Consider the following 22,942-nt stretch of genomic DNA (forward strand, 5'->3'; position numbering starts at 1 on the left):
AAGCCAAAGGTAAGTAAGGGAGACTCTACTGTAGTGAAGAAGAGAGGCTCTTATCTTTCACTCATGTTTCAGCTAAAAAAACCCAAAACACTAGAGCAATTCTTTTTTTGCAAAGAACTCAGACAGCCCACAACAGGTCTCAATTGTTTTGACATTATGGATGCCTACTTGCAAGTTTGGGGGTTAGCTTGTGAATCATGTAGGTGCTGGCCCACCTAACAAAGGCTTTGAGTCACTGAGGGTTAGACACTGATGACAACTAATGATCGCATCTCAGAGTGGTGAGAAACTTCCTAATAGTCTTGGGTCAAGTATCCAGGTATTTCATAAAAGATATCACCTCTACCATGAGTTGGTGGTCATTGGGATCGCTGTTTCACCTCCTGCCGGGGAAAGAAGCAGAAAGTTCAAAATAAGGTGACTTGGGGATGAAGGAGAACTGAAAAGAGGGAGGGATGGGATACTGTATGTGGCTGTGAATGACAGAGAGACAATCAGGGAGAGGATGGGTGGAAGACGATGAGGGGCACGACCAGGAGCAGGTGTCCAGAGACCCCACTGACATCTGGCTGGAGTTGGAAGCCTGCTTCTGCTGTTTACAGACATTTAAAAAAAAGGTGTTTTAAACTCAGCACACACCCACACTGAGCCCAGCACATGCCCAGAAGAGGCATCACATTAGTTGGGCTTGGCTCACCCAACATCTACATAGATCTGGGCACTTTAGTGGGGCTTTTTTGGCACCTTAACAGCTGATTGGACCAGCTCTTAGATCAAAGCACCAAAAAGTCCCACTGAAGCACTTGATCTATACAGACCCTGAGGAGCTGGATAGAACTAACGCACTGTCTCATCCAGTAAAGCACTTTTTAAAATATCTGTAACATGTCTATACCAATCTTTTCTTGCAAATGCTACGGGGAACTTCTCTCTTCCTCCAGGACCCAGAATACTCACCTGTAAGTGGAGACAGATTCAGCTTCAATTCCAAATTCCCCCTTTTACCTCCTAAAATTGAACATGAGGTGACTCAGATACACAGTTTTTCGGGGCTGAGTGTTCTTGGAATCACAGTCATAGGAAGTTAGGGTTGGAAGTGTGGGCAATGTGCAGGCGGTCCACACAGGTGCACATGCCCCCCCTGCAACTGGCCGCTGCCAATGCTGCCACCAGGGTCTGCGGGAAGTCACCACTCCACCCTCCTACCCTCCCTGCCCTGCTGCCAACACTGGCAAGGCTGCCTGCGGGTAGAGCCTGCTCAGCCCCCCCCCCCCCCCACCTGCGGGCAGTCACCGTGCCCCCCTCCAGCCTCAGGAGGCATGAGTCGTTCATGGTTGGCCTAGGCAACTGGTGCCTCCCAAGGCTGGGGGGGCACCAGATCACCGACGGGGGTCCCCTGCCACTGATTGCCAATGTGGTGGGGGCGGTCCAGTTCACTGGCGCTTCTGGTTTTGTGGCTGGGTTTCCAGGGGGTGCATGGCCAATCTCAGGAGATGCACGTGAACCTGTGTGCACCCCCTACACATCGCCAGTGGTTGGAAGGGATCTCAGGAGGTCACATCTAGTCCAACCGCCTGCTCAAAGCAGGACCATCCCCAACTAGATCATCCCAGCCAAAGCTTTGTCTAGCTGGGTTTTGAAAACCCCCAAGGGGGGAGCTTCTACCACCTCTCTAATTAACCTGCTTCAACTGGGTTTTTGCTCTGTCCATAATCAATATAGGGCAAACCATGACTCTTTAATTTGTGTTTTAGTACCCTCTTAGTGAAAAAATTCTTCCTAGTATCTAACCTAAACTTTCGTTGCTGCAACTTGAGACCATTGCTCCTTGTTCTGTCTCTTCGTCTGTGCCAGCCCTAATTACAGGCAACAGAAACAGGAAGGGGGGTGCAGAACATTCACTGGTGAATTTTCTGCACTTCCATTTTGCTCAGTCCCTGTGATGGTGAATAAATGCCAAAGGGTGCAGGGAGGAGAGGAGCTTGGCCCTGAAGCTCAAGAGAGCTGTCAGAGGGACAGAGGGGAAAAACAAGCTGGGGTGCTATGCAGGACCAGCTGGAGGGAAGGGGAAGCTGGCTAATGTAGATGTCTGGTAGGTTTGGGTTAGGCTAGAGAGTGGGCCAGGGGCAAGGCCTCAGCAATAGCATATAGACAGACCCACAGCCTGGGAATGCATTTGGTCCTTGGGCACTGTGTAGGCTACTGAGTGAAAGGAACAGCTCAGTAGGTGCATCTACATGTGCATTTACTGCACGGTCACCTACTGCACAGTAAGTTACTGCGCAGTAAGTGGTTTTTAGGCCAGCATCTACACATGCAGTCATTAAAGTGCAGTCATGCTGTGTGTGGACTAAGTGGGGACTAGGTCCACACACAGTGTTACTGTATAATAAGATGTCTACATGTGTGTTACCGCTCAGTAACTAATCCACTGTAAATCTGATACCTGCATGATGCAGGTATCAAAGTTACGCCCAAATTGGCATAAGTCACTATAGTTACTGTGCTGTACGGGTGTGCATGTATAGACATGTACCTGTACTGTGCAGTAGCCTAAATTACTGCATAGTAAATGTGCAAGTGTAGATGCATCCAGTGTGTCCTTAGGGGTACTTTGTAAAGTTGAGTGGTCTTTGATCACCAGCCCACCATGCTGAGTTCCCATGGAGCTTTACATTTTGATGCTAAAATGATGGGATATTTTAAAAGAACGCTACCTTTCTAGCCAGGGTCAGAGCTTTGCAATGAATGAGGGGTAGAACAGTACCCCAACACAAGCCTTATGTGAAAAGGTAAAGAAATACAAAAGCAGGTCAGCTCACTGACTTCGGCTGTAAAGTGCAAGCTGCCAGAAGTGGTCAGGAGGAAGTGATGTTGCAAATGGAAAAGAGGTATCTGGATTTTCCTGTTCAAAAAAGATTTGCTCAGTGCAAATCTCCAAATTAGCATGAGGGGAGATGCACAGTTGAAGCACTGTTTCAGCTGCATGCTCTATTCCACTCTAAGTGGAAGTTAAACCACTTTCACTTTAACCATTGTGACCTGTTTCATTTGGGTTTAAAGTGACAGGGGCTTAGCTCCGTTGTACCAGCACGGGAGCAGATACAAAGCAGTAACAGCAGTTCAGTTGAGGGGCACTCTTGAGGGGTAAGTCCCCTTTTAAAGTGGATTATTGCTCTGTCCATAGCTATACAGGCCAAACTATGACTTTTTAATTTGACTGTTACTCCAGCCTTACCCTAAGACTGAGATAGCTGGAAATCTACCAGAGCTATAGACAGAGGGTCATGAAGCTTTCAAAAGCAAATACCTCCAGAAAATACCAGGCAATTAATGAAAGGTGTTAATAACAAGGGCCCAGGTTTGCCCAAGAGTTCAACGCCCCTTCTCTCCAATGTTAATCAGAGAAGAAGATGCAAAGACCTGGAATACATGTTAAAAAGAAACCCAGAGTAAGTGCAAAAGGATAGAGCGTGTCCCTCAACCTGTTCTTAAAGAACACATTCACAGGCCTTAGTGACATGGAGGCCACATAGAGAGCATCTGGGATGCACCGGGCTGGTGGACGAGGGTCTGTGCTCTAAGCCGTGATTTTCAAACTGGGGTATGTCCCAGGGGCAAGCAGTGTTTTGCTAAGGGGTATGTGCCTAAATTTTAATAATGGTGGCGGAGTTTCTGTTGGTCAACCCACGGTGAGTTATGGTGTTGCCGTGTGTTGCGGATGGTGAATGGGCAGCAGTGCATGGGGTACAGTGGGTATGGACAAAGGGGTATGCAGCCAAAAACATTTGAAAACCACTGGTCTAAGTGATGTCTCAGCTGCCTCAGGACAATTTGGGGATGAGCTTTCGGTAGCTGGTACCGCCAGAGGGCTCTAGTCTTCAACCCAGAAGGCTGCTCTCTGCCTAACTGGGTGTTTTCTGCATTTAGGATGTTTGTAACAAAGCTTCCTGGGTCAGAGGTTTTTGTCTGTGCCCCTAGGAGGGTCTTTGCTAGGCAAAGCCCATCATTAAAGCCTCTCCCTATCCAGCCTAGGGGACACTTTTTCCAGTGGCTGGAAACGGCCCCCAGGGCAGCCCTGGGCTCTGCCAACACCAGCTCCTGAGCCGGAGACTCCAGGGGATGGAGAGAGACCTGGGAGAAAGCGCTGGGGATGGGCAGCACAGGGGCTGTCTGCACATGTGGCCTCTCTGCCCCCCTCTCTGCTCCCCACAGGTCTGTGAGTCCCAGAGCTGCTGCCTTTATTGACTTTTTTCCAATTTGTATCTAAGGCCAAATTAGCCAAAACTAATTCCAAATTCAAGAGTCCAGAACCATAAGTGGCCCTACTCCTGGCAAGCATCCTCCCCCCGCACTTGGGACTTCAGATGTTTCCAAAACCTTTGGCGGGCATCCTACTTGCAGGCCCAAGCCCGGAGGCTTGGGGTTCGGATGTCCCCAAGTTTTGCTTGCCCTTAGCCATAAGGCCCCAGGAGCAAGCTAGGGAGTAGACTCCCATTTCCATAAACGGCTTAAAGCCACTGCTCCTCGGCGGGTACCAAACGATGCCAGAAGAGCAGTTCTCCTGTGAGGCGGTTCAGGAAAACTGCCTTCTTGGACACAGATACATGGTATTTCCCCGGCCAGGGTAAGAAGCGACCATGCTTGATCTGAGCCTTCAGGGCTCTTGCTCCCAGTAGCACTGGCAGGAGCCAACGCAGTCCTGGTAATGGCAGAGTGACCCTATATCTCAGCTGGAAAGGGAGAGCCAGGCTGGATGGGGCAGCAGGAGCCGGCAATGAGCAGGGAGGTGACTGGCCCAGGCCCCTTCCCTGTAGCCACCCCGGGCAGAGTCACTGTCCTGTGACCAGGTGAGGAGCAGAGAGAAGAAAGGCCCATCTCTGCCCCTGCCTGATCCCTGCATTGCTGAGGGTGCCCTCGGGGACAGTCTGGGGGACCCTCAGCGCTCCTGGGACTGCTTCATGTCTAGCATTTGGGCCAGAGACTCTGTTACTACGAGGGCTTTAAGATCTCTTCCTGACATGACCCTTGTGGGAGGTTCTGGTCTTCATTGCGACAGAGGGATCCAGCATGTTCCCACTGGGGAAAGATCTTCAGGGGAATGGGTGCGTGATGTAGACTGAGGCCCCTTCTGAAATCCTCCATTGCTCATCCCACCCTGGCAGGCTGCAGTATCGCATCTGCTTTCGCTCCAGATCATTCCACCGTTCTCCAGATCGGGAAGGGAGGTGGTTGCGGAGGAACTGGCCCAGGTAAGTGCTTGTGAGGTTGGTTTGGATGTCGGGGATAGGCAGTAAATCCTGGAGGGGTCATGGAAGGGACTGTTTGGACCAGGGGCAGAGCTGGGTCCCACACACACATGAAGGTTACTAAATATTGAATAATTAAAGGAGGGACCAGTTCAGCCACCTCCCTGCTGGGCCCCCCTTGGGCCCCGGGAGAGACACGCCTGGGCCAGGGGTTAGCGAGGAGTTAGTTAGGGTACTTCTGGAGAGGCTGGACGTGTTCAAGTCCGCTGGTCCGGACGATCTTCACCCTAGGGTTCTACAGGAACTGGCCGAGGTCATTGCGGGACCCCTGGCGCGGCTCTATGAGCACTCGTGGTGCTCTGGTGAGGTGCCGGAGGACTGGAAGAGGGCCAATGTGGTCCCTATCTTCAAAAAGAGAAAAAAAGAGGACCCGGGAAATTACAGGCCAGTTAGTCTTACCTCAATCCCAGGTAAGCTCTTTGAAAAAATTATCCTGGCACACATCCAGGAGGGCCTTGCGGGGGAATGCATGCTCAGGGGCAACCAACATGGGTTCATCAGGGGCAGGTCTTGTCAGACCAACCTAGTGGCCTTTTACGATCAGGTCACCAAATCATTAGATGCAGGGGTTGCTGTGGATGTAGTCTTTCTGGACTTCCGGAAGGCTTTCGACACTGTCTCTCACCCTGTCCTCATCAAAAAGCTGGGAGACTGTGGTGTCGATGCCCACACGGTCAAATGGGTCGCCAATTGGTTGGAGGGCCGCACCCAGAGGGTGGTAGTGGATGGGTTCTTCTCGACCTGGAAGGACGTGGGCAGTGGGGTTCCGCAGGGCTCGGTCCTCGGGCCCGCACTGTTCAACATCTTCATCAGTGACTTGGATGACGGGGTAGAAAGCACCCTGTTCAAGTTTGCTGATGACACTAAGATGTGGGGGGATGTGGGTGCACTAGAAGGGTGCAATAGGCTACAAGCTGACCTTGACAGGTTGCAACGGTGGGCGGATGAGAATAGGATGGGGTTTAACACTGATAAGTGCAAGGTGTTGCACACGGGGAGGAAGAACCGGCACCACACTTACAGGTTGGGGAACTCCCCTCTTGCCAGCACGGAGACGGAAAAAGATCTTGGAGTCGTCATTGACTCCACGATGAACATGGGCCGGCAGTGTGGGGAGGCAGTCAAGAAGGCCAACCGTACCCTGTCATGCATCCACAGATGCATCTCGAGCAGGTCCAGGGAGGTGATCCTCCCCCTCTATGCGGCGCTGGTCAGGCCGCAGCTGGAGTACTGCGTCCAGTTCTGGGCGCCACACTTCAAGAGGGACGTGGACGATATGGAAAGAGTTCAGAGGAGGGCCACTCGTATGATCAGGGGTCAGCAGGGCAGGCCTTATGAGGAGAGGCTATAGGACCTGAACCTGTTTAGCCTCCACAAGAGAAGGTTAAGGGGGGACCTTGTGGCCTGCTACAAACTGGTCAGGGGGGATCAGCAGGTATTGGGGGAGTCCCTGTTCCCCCGTGCGCTGCCAGGAGTGACCAGGAATAACGGTCACAAGCTGGCGGAGGGTAAGTTTAGATTAGATATTAGGAGGCGCTACTTCACAGTCAGGGCGGCTAGGGCCTGGAACCGGCTTCCAGGGGAAGTGGTGCAGGCTCCTAGCCTGGGGATTTTTAAAAGGAAGTTAGATGAGCACCTTGCCGGGGTCATCTGACCCCGGTGCTCTTTCCTGCCAAGGCAGGGGGTCGGACTAGATGATCTACCTAGGTCCCTTCCGACTGTAGCTACTATGAAACTATGAGGATTTGGGTCTTGTCTGTGAACAACAACCATTGTGTGAGCCCACAGACATCCATGTGTGTCCTTCTGCCTGTTCTGAAGTAGGTGGCTTCAGCAATAGGCTGTCTCATGTCCCATCACCCCCACCTCCTCGTGTAACATGGGGCTCCAATAGGCAACTGGGTTCGCTCTGGCTGCATGTGAGAAAACATGCCTTAGGGCTTCCCCAGCGAGTCCTCCCTGGAGAGGCAAAGAGATGCCAGTGCTACGTGCCGCACTTGGGAGTCCCAGCGCAGGTGAGTTTTGCACATGCCAAATTTCAGTCCGTGTTGAATGGTTATTCATAGGAGTTTGCACCTGCTGACCCTCCCCATGCGCTGTCCTTCAGTCCTCTCTCTTCACCACCATTACTACCTAATCTGTCTCCTCTCTGTCCCACTCAGTTCCCCCTCCCTGCTTGTTGCTATATTTGTAGACCTTTCCTTTAGAGTCTCTTCCCTTTCATGCCAGTAATGCCACATACCCCTTCACCCCGTGACCTCCTGGCTGCCTCTCTTCAGTCAGCTGCCCTGCACCCCTGCAAACTCTCTCCTCGCCCCCCTCATTCACCTGCACTCCCTTTGCCCTGGCAGCCTCCACACACTTCCTTGTCAACCCCCTTGGGCTCAATCTGGACCTCACAAATCTCCCTGTACCACCCTGACCCCCACACTGTCCCTGCAGACACCCCTATGCTCCCTGCACACCCTTCAACCTGCCTCCTTCCCTGCACATGACCATGCACCCCACCTGCATCCTCCATCCGCCTCTAGCTCCCCATATGCTTTCCACTCATAGGTCTGGGCTATTGCTCAAGCTGCCTTCCCTGAGTTGAGTGCTGCTTCATTTTCACTTAAGACAATGGTGGAGGCCCACTCCCTCATATTGGGAGGTAGGGAAATGGAGGCCATCTTGCATAAAGGCAGAGTAAAGGTGCACCTTACAGACTAACCAAATCAGATGCATAAGCTTTCTTGAGCCTGAGCTCACTTCATCAGATGCTATAAAAGGACGTGCACAAACCAGTCTATAAAAAAAAAACAATTTAATAAAGACAGGTTGACTTCAGCTTCCCACCCCCACCCTCAGCCCCTGCCTCTGGAAGTGCTGGGGGATGTTGATCAATGGATAAAGGCCAAGAATGGTAAGAGCATAGGTGCCTTTCCAAACCCCAGCTGAATATCATGAAACTCGTTAAAAAAAAAGCACCCCAGTCAAGACCTCTGTTGGGTGGAATCACAACACTGTCCCACTGATGCTAATAAAAGGTTTTGGATAATCTCCCTAGTCTTCTGTGGAGAAGAGTTTCTATCCCCCCTGTGCCTGAGCTGGAGGGATTGCATTTGGGCTGCTAAGTGGGGGGCTCTTACTGTTTTGGGACCTGGTGACCTTTGAGAAGATGGCTGTGTATGTCACCCAGGAGCACATTTGCCTGACTCCATGGAAGTGGGGAATTCCGACACGCTCCAGGGCGGCTGCCGTACCCCACCTTTCACCTCCAGCTCCTCATTTTTCACCCCTTTGCTTTTTTGCAGCTCTGTCCCCTTCCTCCACTCCCCCCATTTGAACAAGGCCTGCCTCCCTTGGGTGCTAAAGGTAGGGAAAAGGCAGTGGATTCACGTGGTTTCAAGTCTGGTTCTTCCCTTCATTGCACTAACAACAAGGCAGCAGATGTGAGATCTGAGGCTGCAGGGATAAGTAATGAAGTAGAGGCAGCCACTCTGGGACTCAGACCACAAGACCGCAGAAACAGGTGTGAAGGAGCTGTATGTGCAGTGACTGCCCTTTCCACGCCTAGTGCTTTCCCTGCGGTCTGGGGTAAGTTATGTAGTCATATAACAAACAGAGCTGGAAAGAGGCCAAGGGCATCTCACAATAAAACACAGACTAGTGTGGTTAGTGAATACTCAGTACAGCATCTTCCACCTTTGAAAGACATCCTAAGAGCTTTGAAATGCTACAGGTATGCACTGGTTAATAATTAACACTAATACTGGTAACCAGGAATCCTGGTTTTCTCTGATTTAAATTAAAAAATCCCAATTTTTGGTTAGAAAACAAAGGAACCCCAAATCCACATTTTAAAAATGAAACTATATGTGTGCGTGTGTGCGCGCACGTGTGGATTTGGTGTTACTTTTTTTAACAGAAAATTGGGGATTTTTTCTAAACCAGAGAAAACCAGGATCCCTGCTGGTGACTAATAACAGTTAACAGTGACTACCCTTCCCCTTAAAATTGTAATAAGCAATGCCTGGGATTGCTTAGAGACAGTTCTCCAGATGGACGTGCTGTCACACACCCACAGGTGGGAATCTGTCTCAGGGTTTTTACAGTGCGAGGAACGATTGTGATCGTCTTTCTGCAACATGTATACACCAAACTTGTCCTCCCAACCTTTCCTGGCAGCAAGCCTTAAGAAAATTAATGCTGGGGGCAAGCAGCCTTTCTGCTGGTGGGGAGTATAAAGGTCTTGGAGGGGAATACTGTGCAGGAATATAGAGCTGAGCTGCCAATCTAGAGGGCTGGGGCAGCAAGCACTTTGCTGTTTCAAATGAGTGACCCTTGAGGGTATCTCACCCCAGGGCAGCAAGCTGTGCTGGGCCCCAGTTGAGAGTCTCATACTAGAGAACTGAGGCTGTGGTGAGGATCCCTGTTCCTCTGGAATTTGTGCTCCAGGATCTCTGGAGCAATAGGGTCAAGTTTCTGTTCCAGGCTATTGCTATTCCCTGGTCTTTCAGGTTTCAGGGGAAACAGTCCCTAATAATTCTCAATCCTCAGTAAAATAAACTATCCCCATAGACTAGCCTTCCTCGGGGTATTTAGGAAGGGGTCAGGTTCTCTTCCCCTGTGCTCATGGAATCAATCACCTCCCGTAACCTCAGCTCTGTCCTCCACAGGCATCTAATCTCTCCTCAGATTGAGAAGCAGACTTTTGCTTAATATTGCTTTATCAGCTTGCTGTCCTACTCCGAGGTGGACTGACACCACCAGCCACATGGCTGTCTTTGGGCATGGAGTCTGTAATCTGAGGATGGGTCCCTATGGCCTGAACTAGAGGGCTTGATGTACCCAGCAGGTATTGGACTGTCAAAACAGCAGTTCAGTAGTGGCTCTTCCTCTGTGCAATATCTCCCTGCATATTCATGTAAGCTGTGGGGGTAAAATTCATCCCTTTCCTGCTTTTCTCTAGGCAAGAGGATTGGCAGGGGGAGGTGTTGGTGCTTCCATCTCCTCAACAGTTACCTGGGTTTCTTTCCCCCTAGCTGTATAACCTGATGCACTTCAGTCCCTGTCAGCCAGGAGATCTAACTGTTGGCAGAGGGATAGGTGCAAAAATGCACAGATCCGTGAACTTCCCAAATCCTGCATCTTTTCTAAGTGCATGGACACTGACAAGTCCATTCACAACTGAAGCACATTATTGTTGCACTGGCGCATTCCTGGATAACATACTTACTGATCAGTCAGAGCACTAATTGCTCACCAAGCATGTTTGCATGCTGAGGTGATAGTTTATGCACCAAACTATCTCTACTCCCTAGCTATTAATACTCCATTACTCCAGCACTCTCACTTCTTATGAGAGTTGTCTTATATGAGAGCATGATGTTGTCTTATTAATACATTATTATGTTGTCTTGGGCACTGAGCTAACTGGGCAAGTATGGCCTATCACAACTGTAAACTTTCCTAATTTTTCCAGCTATGCTCCAGGACCCCCCAATTAATTCCAGCAGCTGTGTCTGCTGTGCAGAGGCAGCCCATTCTCTCACATCATCTCTTTAGGAGGCTTTAACTCTTCTAGACCTGCACCAACAAAACCTACACAGTCTGTTCTTTTTTTAAAAACTGGCATTTATACATGTTTGAGTAGATGCAGAGAAAAAATGCTCCTGCATTGCTTAAATTATGCTCTACTTTTACATTGTCTGTTTATTTATCTCTGTGATTTATATGCCACCCTTCCCTGGCTGGGCATCTTAAAAGGCTCAGGGCATCTTACAGTAAAAGAGCAGAACAACTTCAAAGGAGAACTAGAATATAAACATAAAACAGAGACTCATTAAATGATATCTTGGCCTAGCTTTGTTGCCTTAGCCAATAGCACAGCCAGATTGCCACAGAAGTGTGTGTGTGTGTGTGTGTGTGTGTGTGTGTGTGTGTGTGTGTGTGTGTGAATTTTTTTGTGTTCCAGGTCACATTAGCCAGATCAGTTCCAGATACTTTTGACTGAGCAAAACTCAGTTGTTCAAACACCGTACGTGGCGCTGCAACCAGCAAGTATCCTCCACCCCAGACTTTTCAGTTTGCAGCTTCATACTTCAAAATCCATCAGCAGGCATCCTGCATGCAGGCCCAAGCCTGGAGGCTTGGGGTTCAGATGCCCCTGAGTCTTACTTGCCCTCAACCAACGGCTGCAGAAGCAAGCTAGGGAGGTGTCCCCATGGAAGTTATTACAGTTTGAACGCTAAGAAACAAATCACAAAGCCTCTCCTGATCTTTCTGTTCCATCCAGTAACTGCCCTTTCTTCCAGGTTGTTGATTATCTTATTTATTGCATTCCTTGAGTACCTTACTTATTGCACTCTTGAATCAAGCCTTCTTCATTCCCTCTCAAGGCCTGCTACCCTTTCTCTCCGATGCGCCCTGTCTTTTGCACTGCCAAACTGAGCAACTTCAGCTGTTTCTAAATCTTCCAGGAGTTATGGCAGTTAGCCCTTTCTAATCAGTCTAAGAAGGCCTAAGCCTCTGGCTCAGCTGTTGCGACCACTGGGCAAATGCTAATATTCTCAAAAACAGCCCATCACAGAGCAGCTCTTCCTGTATTGTCTACTGCTTCCCCTTGCAGCTGAATACAATTAGCAACTGGTAGTAATGTTTCTAGTTTACAGTTCACCAAGAAAGTTATCTTCAAGTGCAACTGAGTAATGGGGTTGACTAGATGTGGCATCAAGTTGGATAGATTTGTTGGATTACCTGCACTGGTTCTCATGAAGTACCTTAACTAGGGGTACACGGGTAACGCGCTGAGACACATCATCCAATATCTGACAGAGATGGTAAAAAGTCATCTCAGTGCCATCCGTATTTGTGTATGTCGAGCCCATCAAGCTAACCCCCTTCTTATTCCTGGCCCAGACAACTCCTGTCTGTGTCCCCCACAGTGATAGTCACCACAGCACGAGAAGGCAAGGCCCCCTTTTATACAACTGCTCTGTGCATTCACGTAGGATGTGAAAGACATGAGGTCAAACCCCTACCTGCTGGGAATGCCCTAACCAAAAGCTATTAGATATGGTGGGCATGGAGGGGCAGGGGATACATACCACCATCCCACATGTTGAAGCTGCTTCACTGTCTGTAGAGGAATTCAAGACTCACCGTACCAGAAAGAAAGCACAGTTGTGAACATGGCTGTCTAATCCAGTTGGCAAGGTATTCCTCTGGGAGGGCTGATCTCCTGGGTTGTGGCCCCTGCTATCCAATGACTGCTTCATCTATATGACACAGGGTGCATCTATATGTGCATTTACTGCACAGTAAGTTACTGTGCAGTAAGCAGTTTTTAGGTCGGCATCTACAGGTGCAGCCATTAAAGCACAGTAACGTTGTGTGTGGACTAACTTGGGGCTAAAGTATTGGTATTACTGCACAATGAGGCGTCTACACATTTGTTACTGTGCAGTAACTAATCGGGCATAAGTTTGATACCTGCATCATGCAGGTATCAAATTTATGCTCATGTTGGCTTAGGTTGCCATAATTACTGTGCAGTAAGGACATACACATGTAGACACATGCCCTTACTGCACAGTAATTTTTGGCTACTGTGCAGTAACCTAAATGACTGTGCAGTAAATGTGTACATGTAGACACACCTACATTGTCTTGCAGCAAGTACTGGAGCTCAAGGTTCCCCAATCCACATGTGAGTGCCCTCACCACTGAGCTACTGCTGTATGAAGAGGGGGCACCACAACTTTGTCTTCCAGCCATGCTTTGAAAGAGCAACTCCTCTCTATTCTTCCAGGAGAGGCTGGAGGCACCTGCCTTCAGGAGAGGGATTGGGGCTGAGTGTTCTCCGGGGAGAGGGGAACTGGTCCTCAAAGCACAGAGGAGTCTACTGGGGCTGTAGAGGACAGTAGACTTTCAGACACACACCCCATCCTCAACATCCCGTGTCAGTTGGCTTCAGGGGGCTCCTGCTGTTGTGGATTGTGTGACTCTGCCTGTGCATATATAGGGAACCTTAGCACTGACCTCTGGTTTCTGGAGCCCATTCCTGGGAACCAGGGCTCTGAACACAGGGTACTGCAGCCCTCCCTCATAGAAGTGATGTGCGAATAAATGCATTTAAGAGCATGTTTCCAGTGCACCAGCTGCATAGCATAGAGCTCCTGGTCAGCCAGCTGGTTCAGGGACCACAAGCAATCTAGCTGCACTAGGACGCAGCTCTGCTCAGACTAAATTCCCCTGCCAAAGGGACTGGGGAGCAGGGAGAAATATTCAGCCCCTGTTGCCTCTAGAGGGCCCTGGCTATTGCTAAGGAAAGGGAAGCTGCTCTCTGTGTCTGTGCTTTCTCTGTCCCGGATACTGGGACTTGTCTTCCGGAGCAAGACAGTGGCTGTTGCTGCCTCCATTGTGGCCGGGGTTAGGAATAAGCAGCTGCTGTTTTCTTGCTGAATGCACTGTGAGACTTTCATTAAAGCTCTAGCCCCAGGGGAACTTTCTTCGGTGGCTGGAACCAGCCCCCCAGGGCAGCCCTGGGCTCTGCTGACACCAGCTCCTGAGCCGGAGACTCCAGGTAATGGAGAGAAACATCACGGAAAGTGTTGGGGTGGGCAGGACAGTGGCTCTCTGCACACACAGCCCCTCTGCACCCATCTCTGCCCCCTCACTGATGCATGCAAGCTCTCATTCCTGGCAGGCAAGACAAATGCCCCAGAGACAGACCAGTGAGCAAGTGCTCCAGACATGGGGGAAGGAAAGGGGTAACAGGAGCATTAAATGGAGAAAGTGATGACTGGCTTCTTGCTCTGCCCAGTTGTGTCTCACTCCCTGAGTGCCGGATACAGGGCACATCTACACATGATGCTACACCACCACAGCAATGCACTACGGCGACCTAGCATCCACAAGTGTCTACATGTGACCAGCAGCTACTTTGCCGTAGTGGTGTGCTCCCCCATTATAGTGCAGCTCTATGGCAAAGTAGCTGCTAAAAATAACAGTGCACCACATGTACAGCACAGTACAGGTAGTTAGTGCACCATGCTTTAGTTAGTGTACCAAGCATGGCGCAATAACAACATTACTGTCTGGCAATGTGTAAATGTGCCCACAGAGTCATGATGTCCCTGTCAGAAGCCTCAGGCCCCAGTGCCAGGGGAGGCTGTGAGCTCTTAGGCTTTTCCCCACAGGTCTCCTGGCAGCCAGGGATCAGGTTACTGCAAACAGTCAGTCTGTCCCTGCCCCTTCCTGGCTCTGGAGTGTGTTGAGAGGTTGAGAGAGTGTTGGAGGAGTCCCTTCCCCCATCCCCTCTATCAGGTCCCTGGATGCTGCCACTTTCTGGAGCTTGGTCAGACACCCTGTGGGTGTGTCTACATGTGCATTTATGCCAGCTTAAAGTTACTGCACAGTAAATTACTTTGCAGTAAGCAGGAATAGACAAGTGTCTACACACGCAGGCATTAAAGTACATTAATGCAGTGTGTAGTCCCAAGCCAGTTCACACACACAGTGAAGGTGTCTACACATGCGTTACTGCACAATAACCTATTAAGCGTAAATTTGATACCTGCGTGATGCCCAAGTTGGTGTAAGTCACCACACTTACTGCACAGTGCACACATGCATGTGTAGACACATGCCTGTACTGTGCAGTCATTTCAGTTACTGCGCAGTAAATGCGCAAGTGTAGATGTGCCCCGTTAGTGGGAGAATATAAACTGTCCTGGCAGATTTGCCTGTGGTGGAACAAGCCCAGTCTGTGCTGTAATGAACCATAAAGTGTTATTCCAGCATTGAAAAGTCAAGGACACTCATCTTCAGGGAAAGAGCCTGGGGTAGACAGGGTGTGATATGGATTAGCACCTGCTCCTGAACCCTTCATTGCCCTTCTTGCTGCAACAAGATACAGAATAGCATCCTGGTTTCACTCGAGATGGTCCATCTGTCCCCTGTCCAGTATTCCTGAGTCAGGGGGAAAGTCACGCACAGGTTGGCAAAAGTGGTTTTAATAAGATACTGGTGCAGCAAGGGACAGTCCATTCCCAAGGGGAAAAGGCAGGGGAAGGGAGCAGGGTAAGTAATGCCTGCTAGATGTTGGCTCATTTGGGGTCTGAGTTTTAGGGACAGGCCCACATGAGAGGGAATAGAGATCCCCTCCCCCTTTCCATCTACGTAATAAAAGGGCATATGTCTACACCATCAAAGGGAGATGCAAGGAAGGCTGCAGTGAAGTATGTCACACATGCTCTATCAGCTACATCCAGTTTCCCTGAGACACCAATTTGACTAGGTATGCCTGCCCAGACCCTGAAACACCCAGGACCCAGCCCCTCACCTCACTGCTGCCCAGACACATTTTTAGGCCTGGGACAAGTTCTTAAGTCAGGGCTGCCCCCGCTACCTGATGCTGTAACAACAGACTACTTCATTCTTTTAGTCCAACATATGAAACAAGGCAAACATGTCCTTATTATGGTTTTAACATACAAAGTAGCATTGTGTGAAAGGCATTCATCACCCTCTAACATACTGGGCCAGTCCAGGCTTCTCAGAAAGCCTGGCCCAGGACAGGTTGCCCTAGCCCGTAGGCAGCACTGCTTCTAACACTGCACCTCAGAGACCAAACACAGGGTTGATTCAGCACTGCTGTTATGGGGCAGCCAAAGAGATGGAAAGACAGGTCAAGCCTGTCTAGATTGCATCCAGTTTGGATGGGTTGAAGGTCCACAGTGGGTCTTCTTGTGGGGGCTAAAAGCCACATCTGACCTGGGACTTATAGGAACCCTAGAGCCTAGCACTGGGAAGAGCAGTTAAGGGTCATCCCCTGTGCAAGTGCAGGATTTGCTGTTCCTAAACCATCCCAGACAGATGCCTCTCCAGCCTCTCCTTGAAAACCTCCAAAGGAGATTCAACAGCTTCTCCAGGCAGCTCTTTTCACTGCCCTTACTGCTCTGACAGCAAAGAAGTTTTTCCTGACATTTGCTTTGCAGCAGTTTAAACACTGCCTCCTGCCCTGCCCTTTGTGGGAGCAGAGCAAGCTGGGTTGCCGAGAGGCCTGAACCAGGGGGTTTCTGAAATCTCAGACCATGCGATAAAGTACCATGTCTGTTAGTGCAAACGTGGTGGCAAACTGTTATTGATACTCGAGGACAGAGGTTGTGCTGTGTGAGCCTGGGAGACATCTCTAACTGCTCTGGGAGACTAAGGCAGCAGTGTCTACCTGAGACAACAGGATTGCTATCGTAGAAACAGATGCTAAGTGGTGGATCTTGGTTGTTGCAGCTGCCGGTGACCTTGCTAGAGGTGCCTCTTTCACCATGGAGCCATGGGTAATGCTGGATTCACGGCAGAAAGCCCTGTACCGGGATGTCATGCAAGAAAGCTATGAGACGCTGATGTCCCTTGGTAAGGCTTTCGTTTCTGTTCCATCTGTTTCTTCTCCCCAAATAAATCCCTTCCTCTCCCACTCCTCCTTTCCCCTCTCTAAGTAGTGCTCCCCAAGATTGAGTGGGGAGGAGAAAGGATGCAGCTCCCGAGGAACCCTTAACCATGTTAATTGTCTAATGAGTCCTGAGGAAACCACCAAAGACAATCCAAGTTTGCAGGCAGCAAGGAGCTGCCCGAACAGTGATGTGTAGGATGGGGGACCAGCAGCAAACAGCCAAGGCCTAAGTAGATGTAAAAGCCACAGGTACAAAGCTGCTCAACATTTCTCCAACCAAACTTTTCTGGCTAGAAAAAAACCCAGCCTTTTTTCCACCCCAACTGATTTTGTCCTCCAAAGGACTGCCAACTCTTTGGCCAAGACATTTTATGCTGCTTTCTTTTTGGGGAGAATCGTTTTCCAGAAATTTGCATGGAAAAGATTCTCTGAGGTTTTCTTCTTTTTTGTTTGCAGAAAAATGAGGATTTTACAAAATTTTTTAAAAATGTGCAATACTGTATAAAAAAAAAGGATATTGTTTGCCATTTTTAAAAACTGGACAGTGTATTTAATGGCAGGCATGATGGGGCCAGAAAGAGAATTGTTGATGAGACAATGAGATGAGGTAGGGTCAGCGAAAGGGAAAACAGGGCGTCCTAGAGATGGAGTGAAGAGAGAGGGACCAGCTGGTGAATAGCTGAGGCATTGCAGAGCTGGGGAAGAGGAGAAATGAGGAAGAGAGGAGAGAGACCCCAGGAGGTGGGGACACCCAGCGGCAGAGGAGGAGGAGGTGGAGCTGAGACACTTAATGAACCCTGATATCACCTGTTTTTCCCCCACACGAGCACTATTTCCGATTTCTAAACCTGACCTGATCTCCTGGATGGAACGCGGGGAGGAGCCATCTGCCCGGGATTTCCAGGGATGGGAGAGCCCCCGAGGAGTCCATACAGGTGAGCAGCCAGTAGAGCCACCTCCCAGCCCCTCTACCAGGGTGGACAGGGAGCAAAGGACACAGCCACGAGGATCTCCCTCAGCTCCCCTCTTCTACCTCCTCTCACCTGGGTCAGGGTTGTAGCAAGCAGCAGGCGCTGTATTGAGAGCTAGTTGGATGTTTCCAGCAAAGCAATGCTTGTGGGGTGGGGTGGAAGTGGGAGGATGATGAAAAATGGCTTTTTGACCAAAAGATGTTGTTGCCCAAAATCTTCATTTTGGTGAGTATTCTCAAGCTTTCAAAAAAAAAAAAAAAGATGAAAAAGCAAGTATCTTGTTGTGTGTGTGTTTTAATATTTCCATTGCTTTTTGCAAAGGTTTTAATGAAGCTGCAATGTAAAACTGAAAATGGTGTTAGTGGCTTTTGGAAACTGGAAAAAATGGAAAAGAAAATTTAAGGGTGGGGGAGGTCATTTCAGGTCCCCACAGGGAATCATTTTTATTTTTGTGGGTTTTTTTAAAAAAAAAACAACCCCAGAATATTTTAACCCTTTTGTTTTGTTTTTGGAAATTCTGGCTGATGCTTTATGGCAGAGGTCACTTCTGGTCCCCCCATCCATCCTGGCTGGCATCTGGCAGTAGTTCCCTTCCCTTTCCCGGAGGAAATTCAGATGGGTTGTGAGACAGAATTGGTCCCCTTCTCTCTCTCGCTCACCCTCCCCTTGGGAAGGGAAAAGGGGAACTCAGCTCCTGCTTTTCCCGTCTCCCTAAATCATGGTTCCTTCTTCCCCCTCTTCCATCCCTACCTGGAGCAGGGAGCGACTCATGGCAGGACACTCTCTCCATTTTTCCCAGCAGCTGATGGATTGGTGAGTGACAATGAGGGGGAAGAGGAGGATGCCGACGAGGAAGAGGAGGAAAGCCCTGAGGAAATGGGACCGCGCATGTCCCAGAGCCCTGAGCGGGAAAAGAGTCCAGCCAGCTCAGAGGGGCAAAAGAAAACCCAACCAGGGAAGAAGCTGGATAAGGCCACACAGCACAGTGGGGGCCTGAAGAAGCCAAAGGTTGCATCTGCCGCAAAGTCGGGATCCCTTTGTGGGGACTGTGGGAAGAACGCCCAGGACCGGGTGCAGGCAGGCAGGGACCGGCGCAAGCTGCCCCAGCAGCAGGAGAAACCCTTCTGCTGCCAGGACTGTGGCAAGAGCTTCATCTGGGCCTCACACCTGAAGCGGCACCACCGCGTGCACACAGGCGAGCGTCCTTTTCAGTGCCCCGAGTGCGGGGAGAGCTACAGCCAGAGCTCCCACCTGCTCCAGCACCGCCGCACCCACAGCAGCGACCGGCCCCACAAGTGCGGGGACTGTGGCAAGCGCTTTGCCCAGCCAGATGAGCTGGCTGCTCACCAGCGGGGCCATGCAGCCGAGAAGCCCCACAAGTGCGGGGACTGTGGCAAGGGCTTCATCTGGGCCTCGCACTTGGAGCGGCACCGGCGCATCCACACGGGCGAGAAGCCCTTCCAGTGCCCTGAGTGCGGGGAGGCCTTCAGCCAGAGCTCCCATCTCAGCAAGCATCGGCGCAGCCACACTGGCGAGCGCCCCTACCGCTGCCCCTCCTGCGGCAAGAGCTTCTGCCAGAGCTCGGACCTGGCGCGGCACAAGCGGACACACCTGGGCAAGAAGCCCCTGCGTTGTGGGGACTGCGGGAAGAGCTTTCACGCTGGCCCAGCCCTGGCCCGGCACCAGCGCTCTCACCGACGGGAGCGGGCGCACTGCTGTGGGGACTGCGGGAAGGGCTTCGTGTGGGCCTCGCACCTGGAACGGCACCGGCGTGTCCATACAGGCGAGCGCCCCTTCCCCTGCACCAGCTGTGGGGAGCGCTTCGCCCAGAAGGCCCATCTGCTCCAACACTGCAAGACCCACTCGCCCGACCGGCCCTACAAGTGCGGGGACTGTGGCAAGCGCTTCAGCGACAGCGCCGCCTTCCTGGCCCACCAGCAGGGCCATGCCACCGAGAAGAGCTACAAGTGCACGGACTGCGGCAAGGGCTTCGCCTGGGCCTCCCACCTCGAGCGGCACCGGCGCATCCACACAGGGGAGAAGCCCTTCAAGTGTGGGGAGTGCGGGGAGGCCTTCAGCCAGAGCTCCCACCTCACCAAGCACCAGCGCAGCCACCTGGGCAAGCGCCCCTACGCCTGCAGCCAGTGTGGGAAGGCCTTTGCCTTCACCCTTGACCTCGTCATCCACCAGAGGACCCACATGGGTGGCAAGCCCTACAAATGCGTGCAATGTGGGAAGGGCTTCACTCGGCACTCCAACCTTGCCAAGCACCAGAGGAGCCACGAGGGGGGTGAAGACTCCTGAAGGACTGGCCTTAGCACTGGAGGGGACCAAAGGGACCAAGCATAAGTGGGACATTTGGAAGCAAGCAAGGGTCATCGGGAAACACATGCACGTTGCTTGGAGACTCAGGAGAACTGGGGCATGGTATAAATGTGATGTGTGACAGCTGATGGAGGTGGCAGATGGTACAAATGTGGCACATGGGAGCTCAGGGGTTGAGGGGGCAGTATCAATGTGACATGACACATTGAGGGCTCAGGAAAGCAGAGGCAGTGTCAGCATAACACACCAAAGCTCAGAAGAGTAGAGGACAGTATAAATGTCATGCTCTTTAGCTAAGTTTGGATCCTGGAAGCAGATGAACAGGGTAAATTGCTTCAGCTGAGCACCATACAGCCACATCTGTATTGATTCTGATATGTGAGCTGGCTAGTGCCAAGCTAGCAGGGGTATCCCTTCACTGTGTTGCAGTCTGCAATGTGGAGATACGCACAGTTCAGGAGTGGGGATGTATGGAAGATAAGAGATGCACAGATTGGCAAACATATGTCTTGCTCCTGCCGCCTAGGCAGATGAGAGCAGTAAATTCAATGCACCTGGAATGGGTGAAGATGAGAAATAACCTAGGAGGTTGGGAAAGCCAACCCTGAATTCAAATGGGGACTAATGACACCTCAGAGGGGGTGACTTGGGGAGGGGGATGGTGTTCCCTGGTGCTGAGCAGAGCTGAGAAGGAGCCCAGGGAAGTCAGAAAGGCCAAGGTGACCCCCATCAGCAAGGCCACAGGAAGATGAAGAGCCCGACAGCCGGCCTCCCCACGTTCAGGCAGGCAGTAACCACAGCAGGTGATTTCACTTGTGTAGGTCGGGACTCCCTGCATTCTTGGGCTGGGTTACATTTATCACTGGATCCCAGAAAGCCACAGGGCCCTGTCTTTTCCCAACCCCCCTTTAGAAATGTCAGCCTCCTGCTTCTGAGAGTTTAGAGCTGTTTGCCATCATGTGCCATCATGTGCTCGGTTGCTTTTGAAGTGCATCACGGTGTGTTCGGTTTTCCACATGGAGCTGTGTCCAGTGGTTCATTTGTAACCTTTCTTGCTTTCTGTTGGGAATAAATACAATAGAGTGTAGTTTTACTAGTACTACAAACTCCATGCTCTTAAGAAAGAAGTCTTTAAATATGGATAGGATGCTCTTTGGAACAGAAGGCATTTAATTTGTCCTGAGGTATCAAAGTTCCTATAACCCAGCAAGGTCTGATAGGTAAAACTCTCCGAGGATTTCTGTGGAGCACTCAGTTGGGCTCCCCACGAGAGTGAGATGGCACACTCTCCAAAACTGGAGTTGACAACTTGGTTCATAGGCTAAGATTTTCACAACTGACTATTAATTTTAGATCAGTACTTCTCATTCCAAGCCATAAAATAGGTCTCCTTACCATCCTGTAGTGTAGACCTTGTCTGTCAGCATGGATGACATCCTTTTATCCTGTACAAATCCCCAAGTTTCCTTCCATTTATCCTAATCATTGTGTTTCTTTCCTTTTCTACACCACCAAAGTATGTAGGCTGAAATGGCTAAACGGTGAGATAAGATGCAATAAGAAAGATAATAAGACTTTAAGAATAATTTCACAAATAACAACTATTGGTGAATGTTTATGAACAACATGCTCAAAGTAGTACAGATGGGTTGGGAGAGGAGAGGAAGATCATATTGCCAAGAAATCATTGAATACTGAGGTAGTAGGTGTCAGATTAAGAAGAAGTCCCAAGACAAGACGGCTAGATCAAATAAAGGATGGTATGCAAATAGGAAATATATCAGAGGCCCTTATCCATGCTAGAATAGCATGGAAAAGGATATTTAAACTGTGACCCAACCATGCATAAGGATAAGGATGAAGAAAACCAAGACTAGGGATTTTAGTATTTACCTTGCAACACTGGAAAACAGCCTGATTTTCAGAGGGGCAGACCACTGTTCAAAAGCCAAGACCCTTTAACATGCCTCATGCCGAATACCTAAAATTATTGGTCACTTCTGGAAAATCATGGTCCAATTTTCAGTTTCTCTGACAACAATACATGGTCTGTTTTTTAAGACATTATTGGCAGACAGAATTTTCCAAGAAGATTGCAAAAGCCTGGCCAAGTGTCATCAGTCTAATGATGTCCCCTCTTCACTTTTACATCATAACTGCCACCACATTCGAGACATACCAATTTACCAATACTGATCGAGCTAGAGCAGTACAACTTCCAGGTGTAGACATGATAGTAATGGAAGTAGCATTTTAAACTGATTTATAGCTTTGTGCATATGGATACCAATTTAGCTTCCCCTGACAAATTGGTGACAGATACACTGACATTACCCATTTCAAACCACAAGAGCATCTACATGAGGGTGTGTGCTCCAGGAATTAAACTGGCTTTTAACCTGATTTTAATTTAGACTTATTCCACTTCCGTGCATCCAGGAGACCTTGGGAACTAAATGTCATTTTAGATAAATGACTTTAAAATGGATCCTTTTTGCACAAATACTTGGAGAACTCCCACTGAGGGAGCAGTAGGGAAAATGCAAACTATTACTAACCGCATGATTCAGATGGGGAACTAAGACACACAGGCCTACCTGGAGGGCATGGTTACTTGGAAGGTAAGGATCTGAACTTTGCTGTGGCTCAGATATGATCACAGGGGAAGGCCTATTTGTTATGACCAGAGAAACGTGGACCTAGGCCCACCAGGGGATTTATAAGCCTCCCTTAATCAAGGTGGTTGGTGCAGATTCTGGGGCATACCTAAAAAAGAAAACAGGGATGGAAGTGAGGGTCACAGGTTTATAACCAGTTTTCCAAGGGGGGGGGACCCTGTGCAGAGCACAATGGCTAGTGCTCACTGCCCCTTGAATGTGTCCAAGGAGCCAGTGGATGCTGCC

At 50.1% G+C, this 22,942-nt stretch overlaps 1 protein-coding gene across 6 annotated transcripts; it reads left to right on the top strand.

Annotated features, from left to right (window-relative positions):
* The first annotated feature begins 3,991 nt into the window (after positions 1-3,991).
* On the top strand, positions 3,992-21,508 carry LOC149852570 (uncharacterized). Of its 6 annotated transcripts, none has more exons than XM_090030018.1 (5): positions 3,992-4,215; positions 5,166-5,252; positions 16,584-16,706; positions 17,571-17,678; positions 18,514-21,508. In XM_090030018.1, exons 3-5 carry the CDS (start codon positions 16,619-16,621, stop codon positions 20,016-20,018), a joined length of 1,701 nt encoding a protein of 566 aa, XP_089886144.1. In that variant the 5' UTR covers positions 3,992-4,215; positions 5,166-5,252; positions 16,584-16,618; the 3' UTR covers positions 20,019-21,508. The 6 variants fall into 6 exon arrangements, with proteins under 6 accessions (XP_089886144.1, XP_089886146.1, XP_089886140.1 ...); XM_090030020.1 differs by lacking the exon at positions 3,992-4,215 and adding an exon at positions 4,648-4,850; XM_090030014.1 differs by lacking the exons at positions 3,992-4,215; positions 5,166-5,252 and adding an exon at positions 13,667-13,875 and having other exon boundaries at positions 18,514-21,506.
* Positions 21,509-22,942: the final 1,434 nt, after the last annotated feature.

Source organism: Crocodylus siamensis, chromosome 15, assembly GCF_052110815.1.
Source record: "Crocodylus siamensis isolate JL-2025a chromosome 15, ASM5211081v1, whole genome shotgun sequence".
Lineage (NCBI taxonomy): Eukaryota > Metazoa > Chordata > Crocodylia > Crocodylidae > Crocodylus > Crocodylus siamensis.

Bases quoted from the DNA above. Each gene is read 5' to 3' on its own strand.
- LOC149852570 (XM_090030014.1), top strand. From the start codon at position 13,755: ATGCACTGTGAGACTTTCATTAAAGCTCTAGCCCCAGGGGAACTTTCT. The intron at 13,876-16,583 runs GTAATGGAGAGA...TGGTTGTTGCAG, and splicing joins TCCTGAGCCGGAGACTCCAG to CTGCCGGTGACCTTGCTAGA. The intron at 17,679-18,513 runs GTGAGCAGCCAG...CATTTTTCCCAG, and splicing joins CCCCCGAGGAGTCCATACAG to CAGCTGATGGATTGGTGAGT.